General features: G+C 38.9%; 2 protein-coding genes across 2 annotated transcripts in view; one reads left to right on the top strand and one right to left on the bottom strand.

The window, feature by feature from the left end:
* LOC133527064 (transmembrane protein 198) overlaps positions 1-5,293 on the top strand; it is a 37,000-nt gene extending 31,707 nt beyond the window's left edge. Inside the window, exon 10 of the mRNA XM_061863955.1 lies at positions 1,885-5,293. The gene's annotated coding sequence lies outside the window, so the exon portion shown is untranslated. The remainder of the gene's footprint in view (positions 1-1,884) is intronic.
* A 1,082-nt stretch (positions 5,294-6,375) lies between these two features.
* Positions 6,376-24,705, bottom strand: part of LOC133526933 (nostrin) — a 59,781-nt gene continuing 41,451 nt past the window's right edge. Inside the window, exons 3-14 of the mRNA XM_061863797.1 lie at positions 22,705-22,790; positions 21,436-21,579; positions 20,577-20,658; positions 20,230-20,360; positions 19,606-19,806; positions 14,947-15,082; positions 13,135-13,299; positions 11,995-12,147; positions 10,421-10,573; positions 9,831-10,149; positions 9,337-9,492; positions 6,376-7,611 (exon numbers count right to left, since the gene is read on the bottom strand). Coding sequence (XP_061719781.1) covers positions 7,496-7,611; positions 9,337-9,492; positions 9,831-10,149; positions 10,421-10,573; positions 11,995-12,147; positions 13,135-13,299; positions 14,947-15,082; positions 19,606-19,806; positions 20,230-20,360; positions 20,577-20,658; positions 21,436-21,579; positions 22,705-22,790 — 1,842 coding nt within the window. The 3' untranslated portion in view covers positions 6,376-7,495. The remainder of the gene's footprint in view (positions 7,612-9,336; positions 9,493-9,830; positions 10,150-10,420; positions 10,574-11,994; positions 12,148-13,134; positions 13,300-14,946; positions 15,083-19,605; positions 19,807-20,229; positions 20,361-20,576; positions 20,659-21,435; positions 21,580-22,704; positions 22,791-24,705) is intronic.

Here is a 24,705-nt window from a genome sequence, read left to right as displayed (position 1 = left end):
AGTTTCTGAAAAATTTCAGTTATCTTGTTTCTCAGTTCTTCTTCTACCTCCTTCCTCTACTGCTCTCAGGGTCAAGTGCAAAATGGCGGAGGATTCGGTCTTGTAATGGAACTGGTACTTCATCGTGAAGCTCTTCCAGTCGCGGGCAAACCTTCGTGAACTCACTATATCGCGTTTACAATTACTCGAGCGTTTCTTGGTACAATTTGATCAGGGAATCGCTCTCTGTACAGAGCTAACACTCGATTACCATTTTGTAATGCTTCAACGTAAATCAAAATCATGTTTTCACCATTAATTCGGGAGCAGTAAAAGTTGTTAAACAGGCATTTTTATAACTTACGATTACTTCTGTATTGAATGACTAACATTGTCAAGTCAAAGTTGAAATAAATTAAAAAAAAACATTTAACTTTACCAAAGAGTTTATCACGTTTTGAAATAATGTACCAAACTTTGTGGTGTTTAGATTGTTTAGTTAATTCTCGAAATCAATTTTGGTAATAATACAATTATCAGGCGGGTCGTATGCTTATTCCCCACCATCTGGTATAACAAAATCTGACAAATGAAATTCTAGTATTAGGTACTGATATGAAATGCATTTTCAGAAAAGGTGCTATCAAAATATGTCTATGCTCAGTATTAGGAAACATCACGTCAAGTACTGTTATCGTGACTGATTAAAATGACATTAAGTAGATGAAGTCAGTTCTTTGTTGATAAATAAATAACATTTTATATCTGTAACATGCCTAGTAGCAGTCTATCTACCAAAATAACCACAACACATTAAACGCAGTGTAATACTAACATGTAAATTGTTCCTGCAGATATAAGTAAGTTTGTAAATACGTAGTAATCGTTTCGAATAGATATTCTGGTAACACAACCATGTTTACAGTACATTGCTGCTGATAAAATTTTCAAAAAATAATTATGGGGTCACAGTTTAGTGTAACTTAAAACAAACATCTTAATTAATGATTACGCTAATGAGTTCTATGCCTGGTTTAATTTATCGCCCGTATTAGATTTACACACTGTATATTAACTCGTACTAAACACTAATCAATAAGTAAACCAGCCCTAACTACGCGCTTGTAAGGGTCTTATCAGATAAAAATAAATGATTGATTATCTCTGAAATGGAGTTAATTAGAATACCGATGTCCTTGAGAAAGTTACTTAATTTAAGCTCAGGAATACCCTTGAAATTCTCTTCTTCCTCGCGTTGTCCCGGCATATTGTCTCGGATCGTTCAACTAATCCCAAGATTTGGCGTAGGCACTAATTTTTACGAAAACGACTGCCATCTGACCTTCCAACCCAAACGGTAAAATTAGGCCTTGTTGGGATTACGAATTAGTCCGGTTTCCTCACTATGTTTTCCTTCACCGAAAAGCGACTGGTGAATATCAAATCATATTTCGTACATAAGTTCCGAGAAAGTCATTTTTACCGAGCCGGGGTTTGAACCCGCGACTTCCGGATTGCAAGTCGCACGCTCTTACCGCTAGGCCACCAGCGCTTTTGAATACACCCTTGAAATTAACAGACATAAAAAAAATCACGGTGTATAAATCGATTTCATTTTAAATCATTTTACCGTGGGTCAATTCGTGTAAGAATATCCCAAATAAATATTTTTTTGTTATTTTTTTTTATCTGCGAAGAAATTCGAAGGTGTATGTGAAGTCCCCAATCCGCATTGGGCTAGCGTGGGGACTATAGCCCGAGCCCTCTCGCACATGAGAGGAGGCCTGTGCCCAGCAGTGGGACGTATATAGGCTGAATTATTATTTTTTAACAAAAAAAATGTTTTTAACTATGGGGGATTGCACCTGTTTTCCGGTCTGATCAAATATTGAATGTCTGTTTCAGAACGCCGGTGGCAAGTAGACAAGCGAGGTGAGCAATAATTTCCCATTCTATGTATCCAGTATTATTGTGAAGCACTCATATTTATTAGTGGTTATAATTATTAATCGTATTTGTATTTAATGTGACATTATTATTGTATTATCAATAACAATTGACGTGTGTAAGTCAATTTGGGGGTTCAAGATATTTTGGCTTTGATAATTGTATACCTGTTTTAATATGTACTTTTCGCTGACCTGACACTGCCATAGTTTTATGATCAGTACGAAAATAAAATGAACGTAACGCAGCGACAGTAACTAATTTGTTGCCCACGTAGGTAGTAGATACGCACAGCTTTGGTCAAAAGTACTGAGTTTTTAAAAATAGTATGGTGAAAACGTTAAAAAAAATGTTTTTATTATATTGACATTGTCGACGCATAATATTTCACAGAAAAACATGCTATCGACACTTTTGTTATTAAAAAAACTTTAGCTTTAATTTTAATCAATGAATGAGGTGCCTTTGTAAAATATACTATTGACAAAGGCTTCGAATCTACTAACCTTCGAACATAGTTCTATGAAAAAACTGATAAACGTGAGGATCAGGTATATTGTAAGATCCGACTACTTTTTATTATATTTCCCTTTTTAATGTGAATAAATCGAGATTTGCAGTAGTTTTACGTAACGGGCTTGAACCCCTATTCTAAGATATGGTTGTGTTTGTAAGTTATTTTCCTGAAGTGTAATTTGAAAAGTGATAAATACGATATCGTCGTTTGAGTAAAAGGTGCGTACGGATTATTAGCTAATTTATTGTTCCATATCAATCGCGTGCAAATAAGTGAGGCCTAAATTGTTTCCACATCAGACGCATGACTAGCATGAGATGTTCATATTGTCTAGGCCTATTTGAACAACATGCTTATGCTCAGAAGACTATGCAGAAAACTGCTTAATAACCAGATTTATTGATGTTTCATATGTACCTACTACTACATTATAAAAATATTAAGAATCATTTCACATTTGAAACAATTTTTGGCTTCGTTAAGTTGGCATCTCATCATCATCAGGATTTTGATAAAAGTATGCTTTAACTGTCCATTTTTATAGAAAGAAAGCTTTAATTTTTGTCTTTTATTTAAAGCACATTGCGATTTGGATGTGATGAACGGGTAACTCTTAAAAGAGTGTAGAATAAGTAAAACTATGTAATAAAACTATATTTTACAAGAAAAATATGTATAAAATGAATCGGACACTCGTGACACGTTCAGAAACATGTTTGTTGTGTTTTAAATATTTATCGGTAATTTATATTTATGTTAGATGATGCAAAGCATTAGACGATGAAGCACTGGACTCCAAGTTCGATGTTTTCAAAATAACCGCGACATTGTTTTCAATTACTGGCTACTGGTCTATTGAACTGTGATCCCCGAGCGTCCTCTGCCCTTCACCAACGAGGAACCCGACCCAACCGGTTGAAGTGTCACGTGACCAGTAGCTGTAGCGGTAGCGACCAGCTCCTTTAGCTCGTGATATCTATATTTTTCGCCAAAGTTTATTTTAGTTGATTTGTTGTTAAAGCTCAAAAATATTTTTTGATACTGTGGTTACTATATCTTAAAGAGTTATTGATTAGTTTGTATATTTATTTCTATCAATATCAATCAACTGTCAAGTAAAATCGAGCTATATCGACTACAGAATAAGAAGTATGTACATACATATATATTGTATAGGAGATAGAGGTAGCTAGCATTAGGAAAGGTAAGTTGGCGTTTGACGTTCAGTAATTCTTCTATTTAGAACTTTGTCCACTTTATCGCTCAATTTCTAGTCTTATTGTTTAAAATCAAACTTTATTAATATTACTTAGTTACAAGGGTTTAAAGCTCTACTTGACAATCTTTTTACATGAAGCATAATTGTGTAATTTTTTAAGTGTAGTTTTTATAAGCTTTTATTTCATTTGCCCTGTTAGTATGTATATAATTATGTATGTATGTAAATCTATTAAGCTAAATTTGACCCACATCCCGGTTTCCAATTGAGCTGAAATTTTGCATACATATATAAGTTGGGTGACAATGGAATATTATGGTACCACGAGCTGATTTGATGATGGAGACAAGTGGCCATGGGAACTCTGTGATAAATCAACGCAACCTAATTGTGTTTGGGGTTTTCAGAATTGTCTCGATGAGTATTTATTTGTTGCCGGTGGAAAGAAAAGTACAGTGGGCAATAAAAGCTGTACCAAAACTGTTTTTTTGCCAAAATGTTATATTTATTTATGTTTACCAGTGTTTCATTTCTGGTCTTGATCACGTGCTTCCAAAATGGCCAAGAGAACTTCGTGGTCACTTTGCTAACTTTGTTTTCGTGGCGGTCACCCGTGATACTCTTCACTGTTTTTGGAATAGCGAATATTTCACCCGCAGGATATGTTTAGTGATCGTCCAATATATTTGTTTAAAGCTAAGTAGATAATGACAGATTGAAAGTACAATGTGTTATTTGTTTGGTGACATATACATTATATTTACAGCAATTACGGACAAATCATAAATATACTGCTAACTATAAATCTGAAGTTAATACAATTTTCACAAATATGCCTATAACAATAGAAACAGAACACAATGTAAACTAGTGCAATGTTATATGGTATCTAATCTGTGAGATAAATAAGATTTCCTAGTCTGATTATGAAATTACTAATTTCCTAATCTGATTAGTTTGAAATTTTAAATTATTAATTATATTTTCATTAATATTTTATTATTGTAAGTACCCATAGTTTGACTGTTTTGGAAATTTACATTCCTTTTATTATTTACTTTTTGTTTTATTTTAATATCGAATTACCTATCCTGTGTCTAGATCTAGAGTAGTCGTATAAATATAAAATAATATATCCTACAGTCATCTTACATTTCAACTCCTTCGCGTTCGGAAACGGATAAAGAATGTTATATAGGTCGGATTTATGCATTTTGCATACAAAATATTCAACTTGTAATATTTTCGACGAACCCGACAGTACCTAGCCGTAACATATACATATACATACACCTAGTAATAGTTATCCATATCTCAATAATCTCTATTTTGGTTATCTGCCTAGGGTAACGTAGTATGTATGTCCGTACAAGACTATTATCTAAGTATGTTATATTACACGTTTGTAATAGTTTCCTTTGGTTACATAGCACCTAAATATCATAATGCTATTGTCTTTATTTGTGCCTAAATGTCGAATTGTTTCCTTCTTTAAATGCCCGAATGTCATAATGACTTAGTCATATCATCCAAGTCCCAAAATACCCAAATGTTAAAAATAGTGTGATTCATAAAATATGCCTTATTTCCTATGAGGGATTTTATTTAAATATATTAAATTTAACTACGTCTTAAGTGCAATTTTATTACCTTTGTTACGCCGGCTCGAAAAGGCTCTTTTTATTCTTCAAAAATTGACGAGAAAGATGCATTTTATCCACAATGTATAAATATTTCATAGCTTTTATTTCCATTTAAGTAATGTTTTACAGTTAGTATTTTCCTCCACAGCATGTACGCCACACACACACATTACAAACTTACATTTTATTTACTAGCATGTTTTCATTGCATTCATTGGAAGCTCGATAATTTGATTACCCCATTGAAGTAAAAAGAGGAATGGAGAAAGGAAATGGATTGAAATTTCCGATTGGAAGCTGGCATTGAGTATGTTATAACTTTTAAGAAAACCGCATGAAAGCTAATAAATTTGTATTAATCCCGTAACTCTTGGGTTCACACGCGCCGTTGTCGAGTAGACAAGCAAAGTCGTAAACGAGTATGTGGTTTACCAAACATGGATAATTTTCATTTCAAGTTTTATAATATATTGGTACTGTTATGCGTTTATGGGGCAAATCAATAATGTAAATTTGGTAAAATAAGGTTTGCTAAATTAAATAGATAAGGACACCATTATGAGGACTTATTTAATATAACCTCAATATCTCGTCTAACCACTCGTTTAACTGAGTGTTCCTTCGATTTTTTTCTTATTTGGCGTCAAGGGTAGGTACGTTTTTTGGGTTAATCATATAGGTATTTGACATGTTGAAGATTCAATGTTCAAGTCAGGAGAATAAACTAGTAGAAGCTCGCGTAGTTTTAGATAGCATCGTGTGACGACGGCGGAGTTATACAGTCTTATACGTACAGCAGTGGCGTGTACTTCCACTAGTTTAATCTTCTACGTACTATAGTTTCCATCTCGATTCTGTATGAAACTGCGTGATGTGATATGTCAGAAGATTGTAATAGGTAGATGTAAGCAAATGTCGGTTTAGTACCGATTCGTGGACTGTGGGTCCCCTCTTGCCAATAATGTAATTTACGAACGTTATTTTAATAAATAATTTGTCGTCGTAATCTTTGAGTTTCTTTTAAGAAATAAATGACGATCCTAACAATCTAAACAAGTGAAAAAGAAAAATTAATTTTTTAACAATTTATTTTTAAGTAATATTAATCAGCACTTTGGTTCATTTTTATTTTACCTAAAATTACAGTTTGGATTATAGATATAGTTATACAATGTACATTATCACTACTAATAGTTTGATCTTATAAGAACTATTCTGTATAAATTCAAACGTCGGGTGCATACATACATCTACTACTCGTAAACAAATATCAGTACTGTCGTGTAAATGTATAATGTGCATTTTCAATAAATAATATGCATTAAATATTAAACATTAACAAAGGAATAAAAATACCCACAAAGTGGAACATTCGTCGTGCTAGATGTTTAAACATCTGAAAGAGCTGACTGCGTCTAATGCGGTACTAAGGGTTTAAATAAAATGTTCTGTAGACATCTGTTTTGGCGTAGCCACATTCGAGCGACACATCCAAAATGCGAGTGCTATACTCTGTATCTTTAGGTATTTAAATAAAATTAAACAAAATTTACCCTCAAATGGCTCCTTAAACGAGTGTTTTCACATTACATGATCAAATAATGTAGGTTAAAGTCAGGTCGTTGAGTCACAGGTCCTGGCAGTCTTGTATTTGGTTAGTTTACCAATAAATGTTATCACTAACCGAAAATGTACAAATTGTTTACTTTTATTTAAATACCTAAAGATACAGAGTATAGGTAGACCCCCATTAAGATCAACACTAAAGGCGCCATGTAGTCATTTTGTTCAGCTGTCTAAACTCTAATATTATAATAAATTTCTCTATAGTTTGTGCGTTATTCCTTTGTGTATGGTTATTAGGATTGTGTTGTAGGTTCATAGACGAAGTAAGTTTCACCCACAGACGCCGCTTAACGGTGCGTTGACGACGACTGCAAGGTCACCGCATATTGGCGCTCTTCTACACGTATTTGTAAAATACAATACTGAGAGCCGTAATTCAGTTGCAACCTGCAATATTTTACAAATAGCCCCAAATATTTTTGTGGATTGTAATTTACAAAGATATCTCGCATCTAAAATGAGCAGTCGCGCTCTCATCTTCAATTAGGGAGCGCCAATGTGCGGTAATCGTGCATCATCGTTTATGATAGATTTAGTAGGTAAGTGATCAGTCGGGGGTCACGTTCATATGCAGGTGGTGATCTCCTCGACGTAGGAGGCGGGGAAGATGCCGTAGCGGCCGTCCAGGTCGCCGGCCCACCACCCGTCCTCCTGCTTCTCGTGGATGTTTATGATGTCGCCTGTACAGAGAAAGCATGTCAGCACTCGTGCTAATTAATACATAAATAATAAATAAATAAATATTACAGTGACATCCTTACACAAATTGACTAAGTCTCACGGTAAGCCAAGAAGGCTTGTGGGTACTAATACAACGATATATGTATATAATAAACAAATACTTAAATACATAGGAAATATTCATGACTCAGGAATAATATCTGTGCCCATCACACAAATAAATACCATTACCGGGATTTATATGAGGGTGGATTGAAAAATTCGCGGCCTGAATATTAAAAACAAAACAGAGGTTTTTTAATTTATTTTTATTTTTCTACATAGTCTCCGTCGAGTTGAATGCACTTGTTCCATCTGGATTCCAGATCCATTACACCACTTTTGAAGAAGCTTTTCTCGAGACCTTCAAAATAGGCATCCACCTCAGCTTGGACCTCGGCGTTGCTTGAAAATTTCATACCACCCATATGTTTTCTTAAATTGGGGAACAGATGAAAGTCCGATGGTGCTAAATCGGGTGAATAGGGTGGGTGGGGCAATAATTCAAACCCACATTTGGCAATCTCCGCCATCAATTTTAGTGACATGTGAACACGTGCATTGTCCTGATGGAAGATAACTTTCTTTGTCAACATTCCTGGTCTTTTTATCTTCAGAGCCTCGCGTAATCTGCGTAATAACTCGCAATAATAGTCGGAATTTATAGTTTTACCTCTCTGGAGATAGTCAACCATTATTATACCCTTTGCATCCCAGAAAACAGATGCCATGACTTTATTGGCCGACAGAATTGCTTTGGCTTTTTTGGGAGGCGGAGATCCAGGACGAACCCACTGCTTCGATTGCTGTTTGGTCTCTGGTGTATAGTGGTGGACCCACGTCTCGTCCATAGTTACAAATCTGTCCAAAAAGTCTTGAGTATCGGCTTCATACATGTCTAGACATTCACGTGAATTAGTACGGCGAGCGATTTTTTGTTCCACTGAAAGAAGCCTCGGGACCCATCTCGCCGACACCTTGGAAAAACCTAATTCGTTGACTATAATATTTTGAGTTCTTTCATAAGAGATGCCTACGATGTCAGCTATTTCCCGCACCTTTAATCGCCGGTCATTCATTATCATTTCGCATATAATTGCCACATTGTCCGTGTTAGTCACCGTTGTTGGCCTCCCGGGACGAGGGTCATCTGCGATACTATCTCGTCCACGCTTGAATTCAGCTGCCCATTTTTTCATCATCGTATATGATGGACAGGATTGCCCTAATGTACTTTGCATATCATCATAAATTTGCTTCGGTGTCAATCCTTTTTTATGCAGGTATTTTATCACAGCACGCTGCTCTATTTTCACGATATCTACCGACACGTAACTTTAAATATGCCGTAAAATTGCTTTTAAATATAGACGCCAATTGAAATTCCGCGGGAAGACAGTTGAATAATGACAGTTCAAAATGGCGGCAGAAAAAAGAAAAAGGTTTTTTTTTTTAATTGGCCAGGCCGCGAATTTTTCAATCAACCCTCGTAATCATACGCTAGTTATATCACATAAATATCTAATTTAAAAAAAGGGGGGGGGGGGGGGGGGGTTAACGCAAAATGGTAGTACGTCCTTATATGTGTCTTGGAGGGTGCGCAGTTCAATATTAAGTTATTTTTTATTTCATTTGTCCTTCCTTGAGACACCGACTGACACTAATGTTTGGCAAGAGTGAAATACCTGGCGATAGAGTCAGCTCGTCGTTCAGCCTTGCCTCGTAAATGTACAGCGCTCTACACTTGCCAATGGACTTAGTAGGTGTTGCATTGTCACCACTCTCGTTCTTCAGCATGTCGGTCAAATCCGTGGAACTGTCGCTTTGCGATGAAAATTCGTCTGCAAAGACAGAGAAGTATTACGTGTGATTAATCGAATTGCCTATTGAGGAACTCTGACTTTCCAAGAAGTCGCTAAGAGGGTGATGTGTTCTAAATCACTTTAGCATAAAGATGTACTCATTAAATATGGCCAAATTACTGGCTTAGCTGCTTCTACTGCTTGACACAAATTTGATGTAAAGAAAATCAACTCCAACATTATCGTATTGTCAAACATTGTCAAAGGTTGTGTATAAAAGCATTAGAATTTGTAGATATGTTTGTTTGCTGCAAACAAGGTAGACGAGTATGTTGAGGTATGTAGGGCGCAGTAAGTATAGCGTGATGTTGACTAACCAAAGTCGCTATCCTGCTGATTGGAGAGGCCATCGCCGGCGCCGCGCTCGCTCCAGTCCAGCGGGCTCTCGGGCGGCGGCGGCGGCGGCGCGGCGGGCGGCTCCGCGCACAGCGGCGTTACCGGCGCGCTCCGGCTCTCCGTGTTCCGTCGGAACGACAGGTGCTCTATCCTCAGTTTGCTAGACGCCCTGCTCATTATCGAATCACGCCTTTCCCTCTCTTCGCCGCCGCCGTTTACGCTTTTAGTTAGCGCCGTGTAATTTGGTTGCAGATTTTTGTTGACTTCGTTCTGATAGTCCTCCTGTAGCCATGGAGGCACCTGTAAAGATTGCCAATGAAGTTACTTGGTGTTTATACAGAATGAGCACAAGTTTTGAACCCCATTTCTCGCGGATTTTTCACTAGGCTTGAATATGAATGCTGTTTTTTGAAGTGAAACTTCTTATGTGACTTCCAACAAGGTTGCGTTAAACGTTTAACGATATAATCGGTAACATAAAGTAGTAAGAGTTTGTGATGAGGAAATTCGTCGATTAGCTCAGCCGGTTCCATGGTGTAATGGTTAGCTTTTAATTGACCTCGACACTGACTTTTAGAACGCTTTGTTGCAGGCCTTGCTTGTCCCTGATGACTTTGATGTGTGTCGCCAGGGGGTGACTGACGGGAGCCCGGCTGTCCAGTTCGTTCAATGTTGAAGTTATTTTGTATCTTACAGCTTCCAAATATGTCAACATTGATTTCATCTGAAAGCAATTTTATATATCATTAGTGAATCTGCATCTTAACCTGGTTTTCAGCGGGAGTGACCATAAAAATCATATCGGAATAACTAAATTCCGTAAAACTGAAGCTTGTAGGTATAAAAAATAATTCGCTTAGATGAATTGCTGAAGCTCATCTGTAGTGCACACGGTTACATCATGTAGGTACCCAAGATGTCCTAAGATTCAGAATCTTTTGTGATCTGCCAAAAAAGTAAATAAAGTGGATCTTTAATTACACATCTCTTTAATTTTCGACAAGATTGAATTAAAAAGGTGGCAGGATAAGAGAACATCTTGTGCCTGAACTGTGAACGGCGTGATTTTTTTCTGATGATATGCCACGTGATTAGTAAGTACTATACTAAATCTCAGTATCGCCTCTTCTTATTTTGGAATAAAATAAAATAAATAATCAATATATAAATATTTGGGGACAGTTTTATACAGATCGACCTAGCCCCAAACTAAGCAAAGCTTGTACTATGGGTGCCTTTCGCACACCCACAGCCGATCTCGATTTCCAACTTACTCAGACCAATGTCTGGACTGGACGTCGTTTGATACCCCCTGTTAGGGGGGTATGAGGGGCCGCTTCCGTCTTTCGGCTGCGGCGGCTGTCGCGGGTCAGACCAATGATACCTACCCACTAATATTTTAAATGCCCCCTAAAACGCCCTGTTTCCCGCGTAGCCACCACCATTTTTACCGGACAGTCAGTCCTATGGCCACGGATACTTTGTTGCAAAGCCTAGTATAGCAAGACCTCGCACAAAAATGTTTGTGGGCCTTCTAGCTCCATATCCCCTTTATCGATCCTGTAGGGCTAAGATGGTCGGCTCTTTATCATTTGGCATCATGCCTGTCACGTTCTAACAAGTATTATGTAAGTGCGAAAGTATCAGGCTTAGTGACAGCCGATAAAAATGGAACCATGCTGCCACTGTTAATTTAAAACTTAAATTTACTTAAATTAAAACAAATAGTTATCGCAAAAAAAACTATGAAACTCCAAAAACTACGAAATGGCGGATAGGGAGCTGGCTAGGCTGAAGTTGCAGTTGAATTAGGAATTAGGAAGTTCGATTAGGACCTTTGGCGTAGTTCATAAAACTTAAAAAGTGTTTTTAGGGTTCCGCACACAAAGGATAAACGGGTATTACTAAGACTCCGCTGTCCGTCCGTCCGTCTGTCACCAGGCTGTAACTCATGAACAGTGATAGTTAGATGATGTATTTCTGTTGCCACTATAACAGCAAATACTAAACAGTACGGAACCCTCGGTGGGCGAGTCCGACTCGCACTTCTCCGGTTTTTTTTTAATTGATGCTTTTAAAGGTATAAGAGAGTGGGGTTGAACAGAGGGACTGTGTGAGATACGAGTAAGTTAGTAAAAAGCTTACGTGATATAGTTTGTCGGCGACATTCTGTTGCGAATCGTCGTTGCCGAACGTCGGCGTCTGCTTCATGGCCATGGAGAGTTTCTCCAAGCCCTGCTTAGACTTGCGCTCTCGATCAATATCTTGTTTTACTAGCTGTAGAATTTTTAGCAGTGCCTGTAAAGAGCAACAGTGATATCGTTTTTTATTTTTTATACCTACTGCATACTGGTAATCAATTTGAAATCCTGACTTTTTCATTGGAGCGTTAGTTAATTGTCCTTGACGTTTATTATTTTAGCATGGAATAAGCAACTCAGTTTTATGCTAGGATCAATTAGCTGCGTATCAATAAAAGAAAATATGACGAAATAAAATTTAAAGTATGCATGTGAATAAAACGCGGTTTTGTGCCGTAATGGTTCTCGGAGAGAACGGATTTATTACACATAACAAGGTGTGTACCATCGACAACACAACTGGCCACCAGGCATAAGGTAAAATGTTCAATAAGTACGAGTAAGTTGCTCTTAGTGCAGTAGGTATAGTTTAGTGCTTACGTATAAGTTTGTCTTTAGGAATGGCGGTCAGCAGCAATCTCAGGCAGCGGCCTTAGCACTATAGTACGCAGCGGCGACAATATCTCGCTTTTCTGACAGTATGAATTAGACAGGGACAGGTGGTGAAGTCTATTTCGCTCGGGTGATTTTGCCTCGGAACAATCGTGCTAAGGGTACACGTGAGCAGCCACGCCACGCGTTATGGATATATCCGTAATAGCCTTAGCTATTGGAAAATTCACTCAATTGTTTATCTAATAATTCTCGCGCAACAAATTCCACGTTCAGACCGGTTTTTTTATGGCTGCTATATTTATGTATGATGAGGCAGTGCAGTACTTCAATTTTGTATAAGGTTAATGTGGAGAAGACCTTAATATATTTTTTTTGGTGGTAAAAATCGTCATAGTCATAGGGCAATAACTCTCGTATTTGAATACATACTTTGCTCAGACACAGTCAGATAGGAGAAGCTTCGCTCCTTTGCTCTACCGACCTTCTGTAACTGGAGTATGTCTACATCTACAACCGGCGAAAGAGCTTGTAGACTGTCTTCTCTACATTTACCAAACTCAAAATGTACATTATTAGTGGTGTAGTGTACCTGTTTGCGACGCTCCTTGTTCATGGCGAGCGTGGTGTGCTCGCAGTAGAAGTCTGGAAGCAGCTGCTCTGTGGCGCCGGCGGGCGCGCTGCGCACCCGCCGCACCACGCGCATGTCCACGTGCGGCTCCGCCTTGCTTATGGGGCCCACTAGATTGTTGGAAATCTGAAATAAGTAAGTGTATTTTATTGTCATTTTTTTTTATAAATGTATTGGTGGCCTGTAAGGCATGCGACTTCGCTCCCGGAGGTCGCGGGTACTTACGGTTCATGCGAATGAGTATCTCGGAACTTTTATACGAAATAGGAGAAAGCGGGGTACAGCGAATTCTTTTTTGTAAAAGCAGCTGTCGTTGAGCCATTTTCATTTTTGAGTTAAAATTGTAGCGTTTTCTTATCTTAGCCTAGAGTACATATATAAATCTTAAACCTTATAAGAAAAATAGCTGTAGGTAAGGAAGCTTAGAAACAAAATAAGATGGGATTTTTAAAAAGTGGAGATTTATGCACTATTACTTGCACTTGGATAAAAAAAATCACAGCTGTGTCATGTCAATGTCAGGTGGCCAGTGCTCATCACTACGAGTATTAGTTCTGAAGGTGAGATTACAACTAATAAGCAGAGATCGGTGGTGGTGAGCTGTTTTTACGTCATTAATGTCATGTAGATGTGTGTTGTAGATGTTAATATGGATATGGAGTATCCATATATAAATATTAAAAGAAGACAAGACTGAAATGATTAAACTAAAATTAAAATTCATTACAAAACGAGTGCTAAACTTGTACATTTAATTTTCTGTGCTATTGTAATAAATAACTATAAGTTTTTCTATATTTTCAATTTTTAATTTGTTTTGCCTTGAGTTTCATTTGAGCTTTATTTGTATATAATAGAAAAAGATCCTTCTACATCCACTGATGTGAGTGGAGTGAAATGGATATACAATAATGATTATATTATCTAAGGAAGCTTACTTTAATACTAGATGAAACTTTTTTCTCACTTAAGCAGAAAGCTGTGTAAAGTATATTAATCACATTCCGTAGGTTTTGATTGTGACGTGACGTGAAGGCAGCCGAAATAAAATAATTTAATTAGTTTATAATTATCAATTACGTATGGGGCAATTACCATTAAATGACAAGGTATGTCCATGTTATGCAAAAACTGAAAACAGCTCACCCCCGCCGATCTCTGCTAATAAGGCACACGTAGGGGCGTATAAGTGGTGCGGTAATGTCGTAAGCGCTTACCTCTGCACAAGAAATAGTAGCAAAGTAGAGTTCCAGTGTTACCCTTGATCCACTGTACCCCACTTTACCCTATCATTTGATATTTATCAGTCACTTTTTTCTGAAGGAAAACTCCATGAGGAAACCATCAGTGAGCAAAGAAATTAAAAGTTGTATGCGACGTCTCCAACCCTCTTTGAAGCAGCGGGGGATTATAGCCCAATCGCTCTCGTTTATGAGTGGATGCCTGTGCCTAGGAGTAAGACGTATATAGATACAGATATTTTTGATGAAGTCAATATTTTTAAAAGGCCACCCCACACTAGCGTCTTTTGAGTGTCGGCGTCCAGTCAGCGCTATGGAAAATGGCGTCACTGTGCAGTTGCGCCAACCAGCAGCCAAAGAGTTGACTAGGCGCCGCCGTCCGGGAAGCGTTAAAGGTGCTAAGGGGCTCACTGATTACCAGTTCGCCGGACGATATCGGCCTATCAGTTATTCGCCAAAGCTGACAATCGCAAATAACTGACAGGTGTCGATACCTTTAGTGTGGGGTGTCCATCAATGTCTATGCCCGTACCTCAGCTAGCTGTGGAGGAACCGCTGCAGTCAGCCTGAGGTAGCAGTCGGCTGCGGTCTTCAGTTGAGCCAGTCTCTCCTCCTCTAGAGATTCAAGCATGCCAGCGCCTTTCATCACACTCGATTCCCACTCGAGCCTGAATGGAACAAAGGTCAGTTGGAATCAGTGAACATATCGACGGTGGAAAGGCAGTTCCCTTGAAGCGACATTTTTGTCGAAATTGAGTTATATATGTCATGGACCAAGTGATTAATGTGGGCATTATATATAATGCCCGGGCATTATGAATAATGGCAATCTATATCGGGCCAAGTGATAAATTATTATCTGAACTTCATTATTTATCACATTGTCTGGTCATTATGAATATTGCTACGTGGTCGTTGGGCAATTTGATAATAAAGATACGTTGGATGAGGTGCGAGGAGGAAAATAAACGCGTGACACGCGTTGACCAACCAGAGTCCGTGATAGCAACGTGCGGACGTCAAATGATTCACTGTTTACTGTAAAACGCTCACTGTTTTTATTTAGTTTTGGACTGAACTAAAACCAAATACGAATGGACGTGGACGGATCTTATTTTTGTAATTCAGTTTCGAATTATAGTAAAAACTAATTTAACTAATTTTTTACTTCCCTTTCTAGGGGGTTTGAGGTGGCAATTTCTGGCTCTTTTTGGCTCCTAGCAGGAGAGTCCTGGCAAGTAAGTCTTATAGATCCCCAGCTTTGTGCGTATGGTGGTATGGTCAGCTGCTGCGGAGCAGTAGACGAAGCAGGGTACGCGCAGTTATAGCCCGTCTCACTAACTCCTCCGTGTGTTGCTCCGTTGTGATGCCCCTGTGTGACCCCTAGGTATTTTTTCATGTGCTGCCCCTATATCTCCTCGCCTAGTAGTTGCTCGCATGGGCTGCTCTCGTGAGGAGCGGTTGCGTCTTGGTGACGTTCACCTAGAACGTCCGTTTGGTCAGCCACTCAGGTAGGACATCAAGCTAGCGCTGGATCTTCAGTGAGGCGTGGGTTGGTATGATGGACGACGTGGGGCCGATGACGTTGACAGCTTTGGCTTGCAGGCCCTCATGCCAGACCTTGTCGAACGCCTTCTTTATGTCGAGGAATACTGCGACGACATGCTTCTTCAGGTTCATCCTCTCAACCATGTAAGAGGAGAGGACTCTGGTTAGCTACGTAAATAAAACAAAATAAAACACTGGGTAGCTTTCCTAACGTACGGTTCAAATCTCGTAGACCTATCTGGTCAGACTCCCAAATCCAGGGCTCAGTATGCTTCGACGTTAACGTTGAAAGATTAAGCGCTGAAAATTTGATTTCAATAAAGCCTTACGATAATAATAATACAGCCAGATCCTTGTCACTTGCTGCTGGAGTTGGAGCTGTGGGCTTCGTCTTCTTTTTGTTTTTCTTTGGAGCCTTTTTGGTGGTGTTGGTGGCCGCTAGTTGGTCTCTTTCGCCGCTTTGAGTAGGGGCATTCACCAGCGCCATCAGGGATGCGGGCGCCGACTACTGCACCGTGGGTTTTGTAACGCTAGCCTTTGTCACCGGGCCTGCCTTCCAATTATGGGCCTCTCTCAGATAGTCATAGTCATAGTATATTTATTCATGAACAATACAGAATTGTGTTTGAATATACATGAAGTGAAAAACATAAGAAAAACAACAACAAAGAACTTATTAAATGTAGGTACCTAGTACCTACAAGTAAACAAATAAATATCAGTCTAAAAATACGGCAACATTTAAATACTAAATAATAACAAGAGAAACAATACTTAAGACTTAAACAACATTAAACACTTCATCTACCGTATAAAAACATCCTCTCAACAAAAACTGTTTCAATTTGTGTTTGAAGATATTATACTTTGAAATTGTTTTAAGCTCTTCAGGTAATTTGTTAAATAATTTAACAGCCTGGTGTCTTGTACAGTGCTCCTCTACTTTGGATAATGGACGGAAGTTAACTTTTATATTTTTGGTGCGCGACACTTTGCGCATCTTCTGTTCTTTGCAGTTTCATTCATCTAGAGCTATGTTTAACGAGATCCGTGAGTAATATAAGCACATATAAACTAGGCACCGTAAGGATACCAAGTTTTTGAAAATATTGCCTGCAAGATGTCCTTTGTGGGATGCGAAACGGGTAGATGAGAGCCCGTGCAGTTAGCGCATGTACAGGGCTCTTCTTTTGGCCTGCGGCATTTTGTTGCTGGATGAGGTCTGCACAATGGACGCACTTTTGCGGACTATGACAGTCCTTCGAATGGTGTCTGTAGCCCTGGCAGCTGTGACACTGCGGTGGTCCAGATTTCCCCCTCCATGCTTCTATTATAAAGGAGTTCAGGAAGACAAACTCGTTCACCCTGTATCCCTGATCGCGGTATATTCTCGCGAGGGAGGGAGGGGGGGGGAGCTGCAAGAAGTAAACGCAGCCCGGCTTGCCCTCTTTGGCGTTGATCTGCTTGATGTGCTCTATAGTGAATCCGAGGTCCACGCAAGCGTCCTTGATTTCGTCTAGTTGCGTGTCTGCTGGTAAAGCTTGGAGCGCCACCTTCATCTTCTTCTCCGAGTCTAACACTCGTAGGCGTTCCACTACGGCATTGTCCAATTTTTCGAGATGCTTGAACACCGTATACGGTAGTCCTCTTCTGATTTGGGCTCGAACCGAAAGCCTGTCCTAACCGGATTGCTGTTGACGGTTCGGCCCAACTCCGCGGTGATTCCCTTGACCACCGCTACCCAGTTAAGCAGCACCGGCGCCACGATTACTGGAGTATCGGATCTTCTAGGGTTGTTGTTTTGTAGCAGTATCTTCAGGCTTCTTCTGGGTTATATTTCTAGTTGTATAATCATAGGTATGAAACAAAACGAATTCCCCTAAAAACCAAAAGGAAACTCTACAAAACCGCGATCCGCCCTGCTATTTTGTATGGAACAGAGTGCTAGGCTTCTACCAAGAAACATCTCACAAAGCTGCACACCACTGAGATGTGCATGTTACGCTGGTCAGCGGGCGTCACCCGGCTCGACAAAATCAGGAACGAATATATCAGAGGTAGCTTCAAAATCGCCCCCATTGTTGAAAAAGTCCAAGAAAATGTTTGCGCTGGTATGGACACATCCTCAGGCGTCCTGAAGACCACATGGTGCGAGTAGCCCTAGACATACCATCGACGAAGCATGGGCGCGGAAAGCCCTCCGCCACTTGGCTAACGACGGTCCAAAAAGACCTGAAACAAGCAAATATGAACCCAGATATCGCCCAAAATCGCCCAGAATGGAGAAAACACACAAGGAGAGCCGACCCCAGATGATGGGAAATGACGCAGGCAGATGATGTATAATCATAAATATATGCATCTTAGGAAACGAAGGAATTTTACATTCACTTTAATGTTAAAATTAAAAATAATAGTATTGAAAAATGTTTTTTTATTACTTTGCCCAATAGGTGAGAGGCAGTATGTATAATGCCCGGGCAATTTAATTATTTGCATATTTATTATCACATTGCCATCTCAAATTGGGCATTTTTCATAATGCCCGGGCATTATGAAAAATGCCCAATTTATCACTTGGTCCATAACATATATATCGTTGCAAAAACGCGGATGCGTTTTTCTAAACTGCGCCGTCAAAATCATTTTTAGATTTTTATTATTGTATGCATGTTAGTTTGTAAGGTTGCACTTCAGCTCGTTTGTGGTGCGCGTCCCGCGGCCACTGCTGGAAACCATCGCGAGCGCGGACTTCTGGCCGAAGGCTGTGATTTTTCGGCGGTTTCGTGGGAATCTGCCGAATCCCGCACCAGAACAGATGCCGCAACCGAAAACTGCGTCGTCAAAATGATTTTTAGATTTTAAGATTTTTATTATCGTATGTATGTTAGTTTGTAAGGTATGTACGTATGGGACTAAGTTAAAAAAGTTCACTTACGTCAATAATACGATTTCAAACGAAGATCGGTTAAGGTACACGTATTTTGACGTAATATCAGACAGCGATTTTAATGCTTGTTGCTTAATTCAACGTCCCAGGAGTATTTTGTTTTTCCGTTCACTGTATTTAGGCGAGTCATTTTCAATGACGCGACGTTTGTTTCAGATGTTTCTTTGTTTTAGAGAATAATAATATTTTAGTTAAGCTATTATTATGTTGTCAAATGATGCGTCTATAGAACGTATCTCTCTTAATAAAATAGAAATAAAGTTATATATTTGTTTGTTCGAAACTAAACCTTATCTCACTCTCCTGTAAAATTCGCAAAAAGTCGCTAAAAAGAGTTCTGCCTTTCCACCGTCGATATGTAGAAATAAGACGTGTTTCATGAGAGTCATGAGTGTACATTCAGCCTATTTGGTTTTTAGGGCACTTCCAATTCCACTGTAAGTATCTTTTCCTATTTCACTAAAAAAACATTTTTATCACTAATATAGACATAAAATAATTACACTTTGCATTGAATTGCAAGCTGCGAGTGAAAAATACACAAAGCTGCAAAATACTGTAGGCGCTTTGACAGCTGAAGTAAATGACACTGTACTTCTCCGTACAAAATGCGGTAACTAGATTGTGGAGCGTATGTGTGACAAACAGGATTCAGTATTACTATATAATATATATTGGATATATTGTAGGTACCTGGCCCTTTCCGCGTGAACACAAACATTATAATATTCGACTTCAGTCTTTTTAACGGCGTCTTCCGTCTTCCTCTTCTTGACTAGGAGCTTGGCCGCATCCCGCTCGCTGGTAGCGCCAGCGACGCGCTCGGCGCGCGCCGCGCTCAGGATGGAGTGCGCGTGCGGGATGTGCCCGACGCTGGAGCTGCGCGGCATCCGACTGCAAACAACAGCCAACCTACTAACTGGTAACATGCTTATATGCGCTTCCTAGTAGGTAGTGCTTTTTCACGAGCGAAGGGTCTGACAATTTCAAATTACATAGGTGGGTAATCCTGATAAAATGTTTGATTATCAGGAATGGACGGTAAGGTGGCAGCCCGAAACGCTCTCTAATCCAAGGTCCAATATCCCTAAAAACATTTCTTTGCTAATGACGATCACTTGAAATTGCCTGCATTCCCTCACCGGCAATAATGTTTGTGACATTCGCATGGCATATTCACATAAATAGATAGACCATCGCATTGCTAACTAAGCGAAGGATCCTTCAATTCGACGACTGAACATCTCGTTTAGTACTACTTTTTCAAAATCATATTGCGATGTTCAGATCGTCGAGTGCATTGCGAACTAAGCAGACCTAATATCTAAAGTAGCATCTTGCAGTTTCTCGTTTTCCCTTGCCGCTGCGTGCGAATTCTTCTTGGATTTAACTTCGTTTGTACGCCACTCGGAGAGAGTCCGCGAAGTTTTATCCACGTTACCCTCGATCTGAGAATACAACAATGTTATTAGGTTACATGGTCGACGCAATGCCTATCGCTTTATATATATTTTCGTATAAGTACCTAGGTCTTGCATCTCACGCAGGCATTGACCCTAAATCTATTATGTATGGACGTTACAGATTAATATCCTTACAAACACTCAAATAAGAATAATTAGAATACCTCATATGGACGAGTACAAATATCTAGTTCTATTTACCTTTTTTCTCAGCTTTAGTTGATTATCGATGACAATTTTCATAGGTTTCACTAATTCCTCTGTTAGAGCGTGAGAATATGCCCTGGAACATACCAAGAAACACTTTGGTTATTAAAACGAAAGGGAACGGCCGCTTCTCCATACAAAGGTAGTCCCCCATTTTCCTCTTTAGATATAGATATTAACCATAGAGTTTTTCGATTAATTGATTATTGTAAAAATTTGGAGCGAAAAACATATTTCATACAAATGATTTCATGCTCCTTACTCTTATAATAATTAAAAAATCGAAAAAATACAAACATAGCTGTCGTTGATATACAACAAACTGTGCCAGAGAGGAAAATGAGGACTACGTTTGTATTAAAGGCGATTTCGCACGGGTCCTCTACTTTCGTTTTAATACTACGTAATACCAAAGAGAATTGCTTGTAAAGTCTAAGAAAAAATCGTGCCCCTTAGTTTGACATCCAAAACAGATGAAGCTGTTCGGCGCCATATGTTTTGCGGTCACTGAATTGTTAAATGTCAACTTTTGACAATCAGAGTTATCGCAATATGTATAGAGCTGTACAGCGCCATCTCGCTTACTTGTCAAATTCTAAGTATGAAATTGTCTTAGATTTTACACATCTTACTCACTCAATGAATCTTTGGTAATACCTATCCCGTACGCAGGATAATGGTGGCTTGGGCATCTTGGGAGCACGTGTGAAGCCGAAGCCAACAAGTAAGTAGAGACCCTTTCGACAGTTTAATGAAATGTACATAAGCGATTTTTTTGTTGATTGCGTTTTATCACTGACTTCAAATGGAAGGTATTTTTAAATTTGGTAGCTAGTTAGGTTAGGTTAGGTACCTATGAATATCTGCACGTTTCTCCATCTCAGTAGCGACATGTTTCCACGCCTCGGCGCAGGAGCCAATGCTCTCTTTACAAGCTTTGCTCAGCTTAGTGCCAAGTTTCGCTAGACATTTCGAATAATAATTTTCAGCTTCTATCCTGGAAATAATGAATAAAAAAATTACATTACAGTTTTCTGACACACAATTCAAGTTGTTCAGAATAGTTTGGTGAGTATGATTATTATTATATAGTGCTTCTCTTACTTGTGAAAGAATGGTTACAATAGTTTCCTGCCTAGATACCTACTTATTTAGTTTAAATGCCACGAAAACGATATCGGTGTTCAAATATAAACGTGTAAACGAATGGTATATTTGTGTCGAGTCGCGGCGCGGCCCACTTGGCGGCACCTCGCGACGATCTATTTTTGTTTTTGTTGCTATTGACACGTCCTACGTTTGAACTTTATTATGCACTTCTGGCAATAAAATCGTAATCAGTACACAAGGCGGAGTGGATACAACACTTATAAATACAAAATTAACAACCAGTGAAAAGACTGACCGATTCTTATAGGCTATAGATGGATATAGATAGAACAATCGGCAACTTGTATTTAAACAATTATTCAATATTCAATAAGTAATTCAAAGTGCCGAAATACTGAAAATTACCGACTGGCGGTTGCGTAGGTATTCAGTAGGTGGATATGTAGAATGTGTAGTGTGGTGTTAACAAGTGTTAAACTCAATTATTCACCGTGACGAGCTCCATGGTTCTGCTCGCGCAATTGTCCCGACGGTGCGGTGATGTTTCGTTCGACGCGTTCAATATCATCGTAAACAATAACGTATTGTTTCATACCTGTGTTTCTTCGAAGCGTTTACTTTCTACTGAGAATTTGATAAGATTGCTTATCGTTATTTTAAATGGGTTACTTTTTGCTAAAGGTATGTTTAGTCTCATATCCCACAAGCTTGTAGCTAAGTAAAACTTTGCAGGAACCTATGCAAAACTTTTGAAGTTCAAGGTCTAGAACCAGTCCTAACTAACATGTTTGTATTTCAGTTTATCAAACTAATTACTCAAGCGTAATTAGAGTTTATTACGATATTGCTAGGAAGCTATTGTGTTGGTATTTGGATGGTTTACAACATCGAATCATTTGATTTTGATTTTCCTACATATGATTTCTGCTGGTGGCAGAATTCGGTTTCACGGAAGACAGTTTACACTACCACTCCTGAAATACGTAGGTAACCATAATCTGTCTGCTATTACCTTTCTTGCAATATGGCAGCTAGTTCTTTGCTGAAATCACCGCCTTGTTTAACGTATAGACGAAGTTCATCAAAGCCGCTAAGCGCCTGAAACAAAATAAGGTAAAAGTAGGCGAGCAACAAAAAACGGCTCGTCCAGAGCCGCTTCGCCCACAATCCTATTTCGTCACCTCTTTAAATCGTCACCTTCTTTACTCGTCCACATTCCTATTTAGACCACATTGCCAGCTCGTCAATATCATTGTACCATCCATTGTCCTGACTGCCTTCTATAAGTAAGACAACATCGCCACTTTTAATTTAAGTACTTTTGCAAGCTAAAGTAGCATCTTGCAGTTGCAAGCTAAAGCTGAAAAGTTTTAGTCCTGTCATTTTGACCTTCACTAATTGGACGAGTTAGCACTGTAGACCATGTAGGGATGTGGACAAGAGAGGAAAGTGACGTTATAGGAATTTTGACGAACAGTGGACCATATGACAATTACTAACAAGTTAAGGTGGCAAAATAGGATTGTAGAATTGGTGGACAAAGCGGCCCTGAGCTCATAAAGCTAAATTTCTAATGCATGTATCGTTCCAACAGAACAATGTTTGAAATTATGCGGTTCGACGACAACTTTATCTTGGGATACACTTTTCTCCTTCTTTTCTGTTTGAATGAAGTGAAATATATTGAAAAAATTAAATTACTTTCTATGAAAATATTTTAATTTGTGTTTCTTACAAGTAGATGCACTACTATTTAAACTATAAATGACATAAATGTTATATACAAAGGAAAAAAATACCAAAGGAAAAAGTGGCCAGGGCTGGAATCGAATTATTTCGTTCATGTTTGATACAGTTTTATTGTGTATTTACTTTCCTAAAGTATTGGACTCTCTAGAACGAAACTTAGTAGGTAAACTTTAAGGTAGGATTATTAAAGTAAGTCCGCTAAACACGAATAATTTTGCACATTGACCCACCTGTTCCTATCTCTATCGCACACGCATAATTATATTACTGTTACACTCGCACAGCGTCATTGACCGCCGGCATCATGAGCGGGACAGTTATAATATTACGCGCGTGCGATAACTGTGGCGGGTCAATGTACGATATTCTTCGTGCTTAGCGTCCTTACTTTAGTAGCTACACTGTAGGTAGTTAAAAAAAAGCAAAGTCTATGATTCATCATGAAATCAGCTCGATGGTGCCAAATTAATGTAATGTCATCCTACATCACGCATATTTTAAAAAGTTTTATATCGATACAAGTATTGGAAGTAGACTTGCGATGATGACGTCCATGACTCAATAGAAATTAGTAAAAGTGTTTTCCCGCCAAGTGCTGCGTCAAGTATCGCGTTCCTATGGGATATGTATGCATTGTCACTTCCAAGTCCGCGCAAAATTGGCGTCGTTGGAGTCTACCCCTATACCCACTACTCGGTAATAACGCACTTTTTAAGAATGTACCTGGCCGCGTAGCCAACGGTACAATCGTTAACGCTCCGTAGCGTAGCGTAGTCATCTCTCTCTATCACTATTCCATATTAGTGCGACTGTGACAGTTGCGTTTCGTTCGCCACTTAGCGTGAACGATATGCACGTTGGCTACGCGGGCAGGTCCTATCAACAGTTTACATACTATAGTAAAGTATATGTAATATGTTTATTATAAATGTTTCTTGAATAGTAAGGTGCGTTGGGATTGGGATAAGATTAAACGGATTTTTGATGACGAATGAAACGGTATTATTCATATACCGACACACGTGATTTAGAATTACGTTACGGATGACTTTTTGTCTTACTTCTGTTTTCAATATACCCCAACGCACTTCACTTTATAAGTAGGTATGTGAAATATTATCAAAGTAGTATGTAATGTTTTCCTAATTCTTATGGAATGCCGTAGCTAAAATTGACATACGGCTACCACGAGCTTGTCGCTGACCTGACACTGACATAGGTATTCACTAACGCCTGCGTAACATACTTTCTATGCATCTCGCTC

The sequence above is a fragment of the Cydia pomonella genome, chromosome 1 (genome assembly GCF_033807575.1).
Source record: "Cydia pomonella isolate Wapato2018A chromosome 1, ilCydPomo1, whole genome shotgun sequence".
Taxonomy (NCBI): Eukaryota; Metazoa; Arthropoda; class Insecta; order Lepidoptera; family Tortricidae; genus Cydia; species Cydia pomonella.
This window is presented reverse-complemented; position numbering and strand designations above follow the sequence as displayed.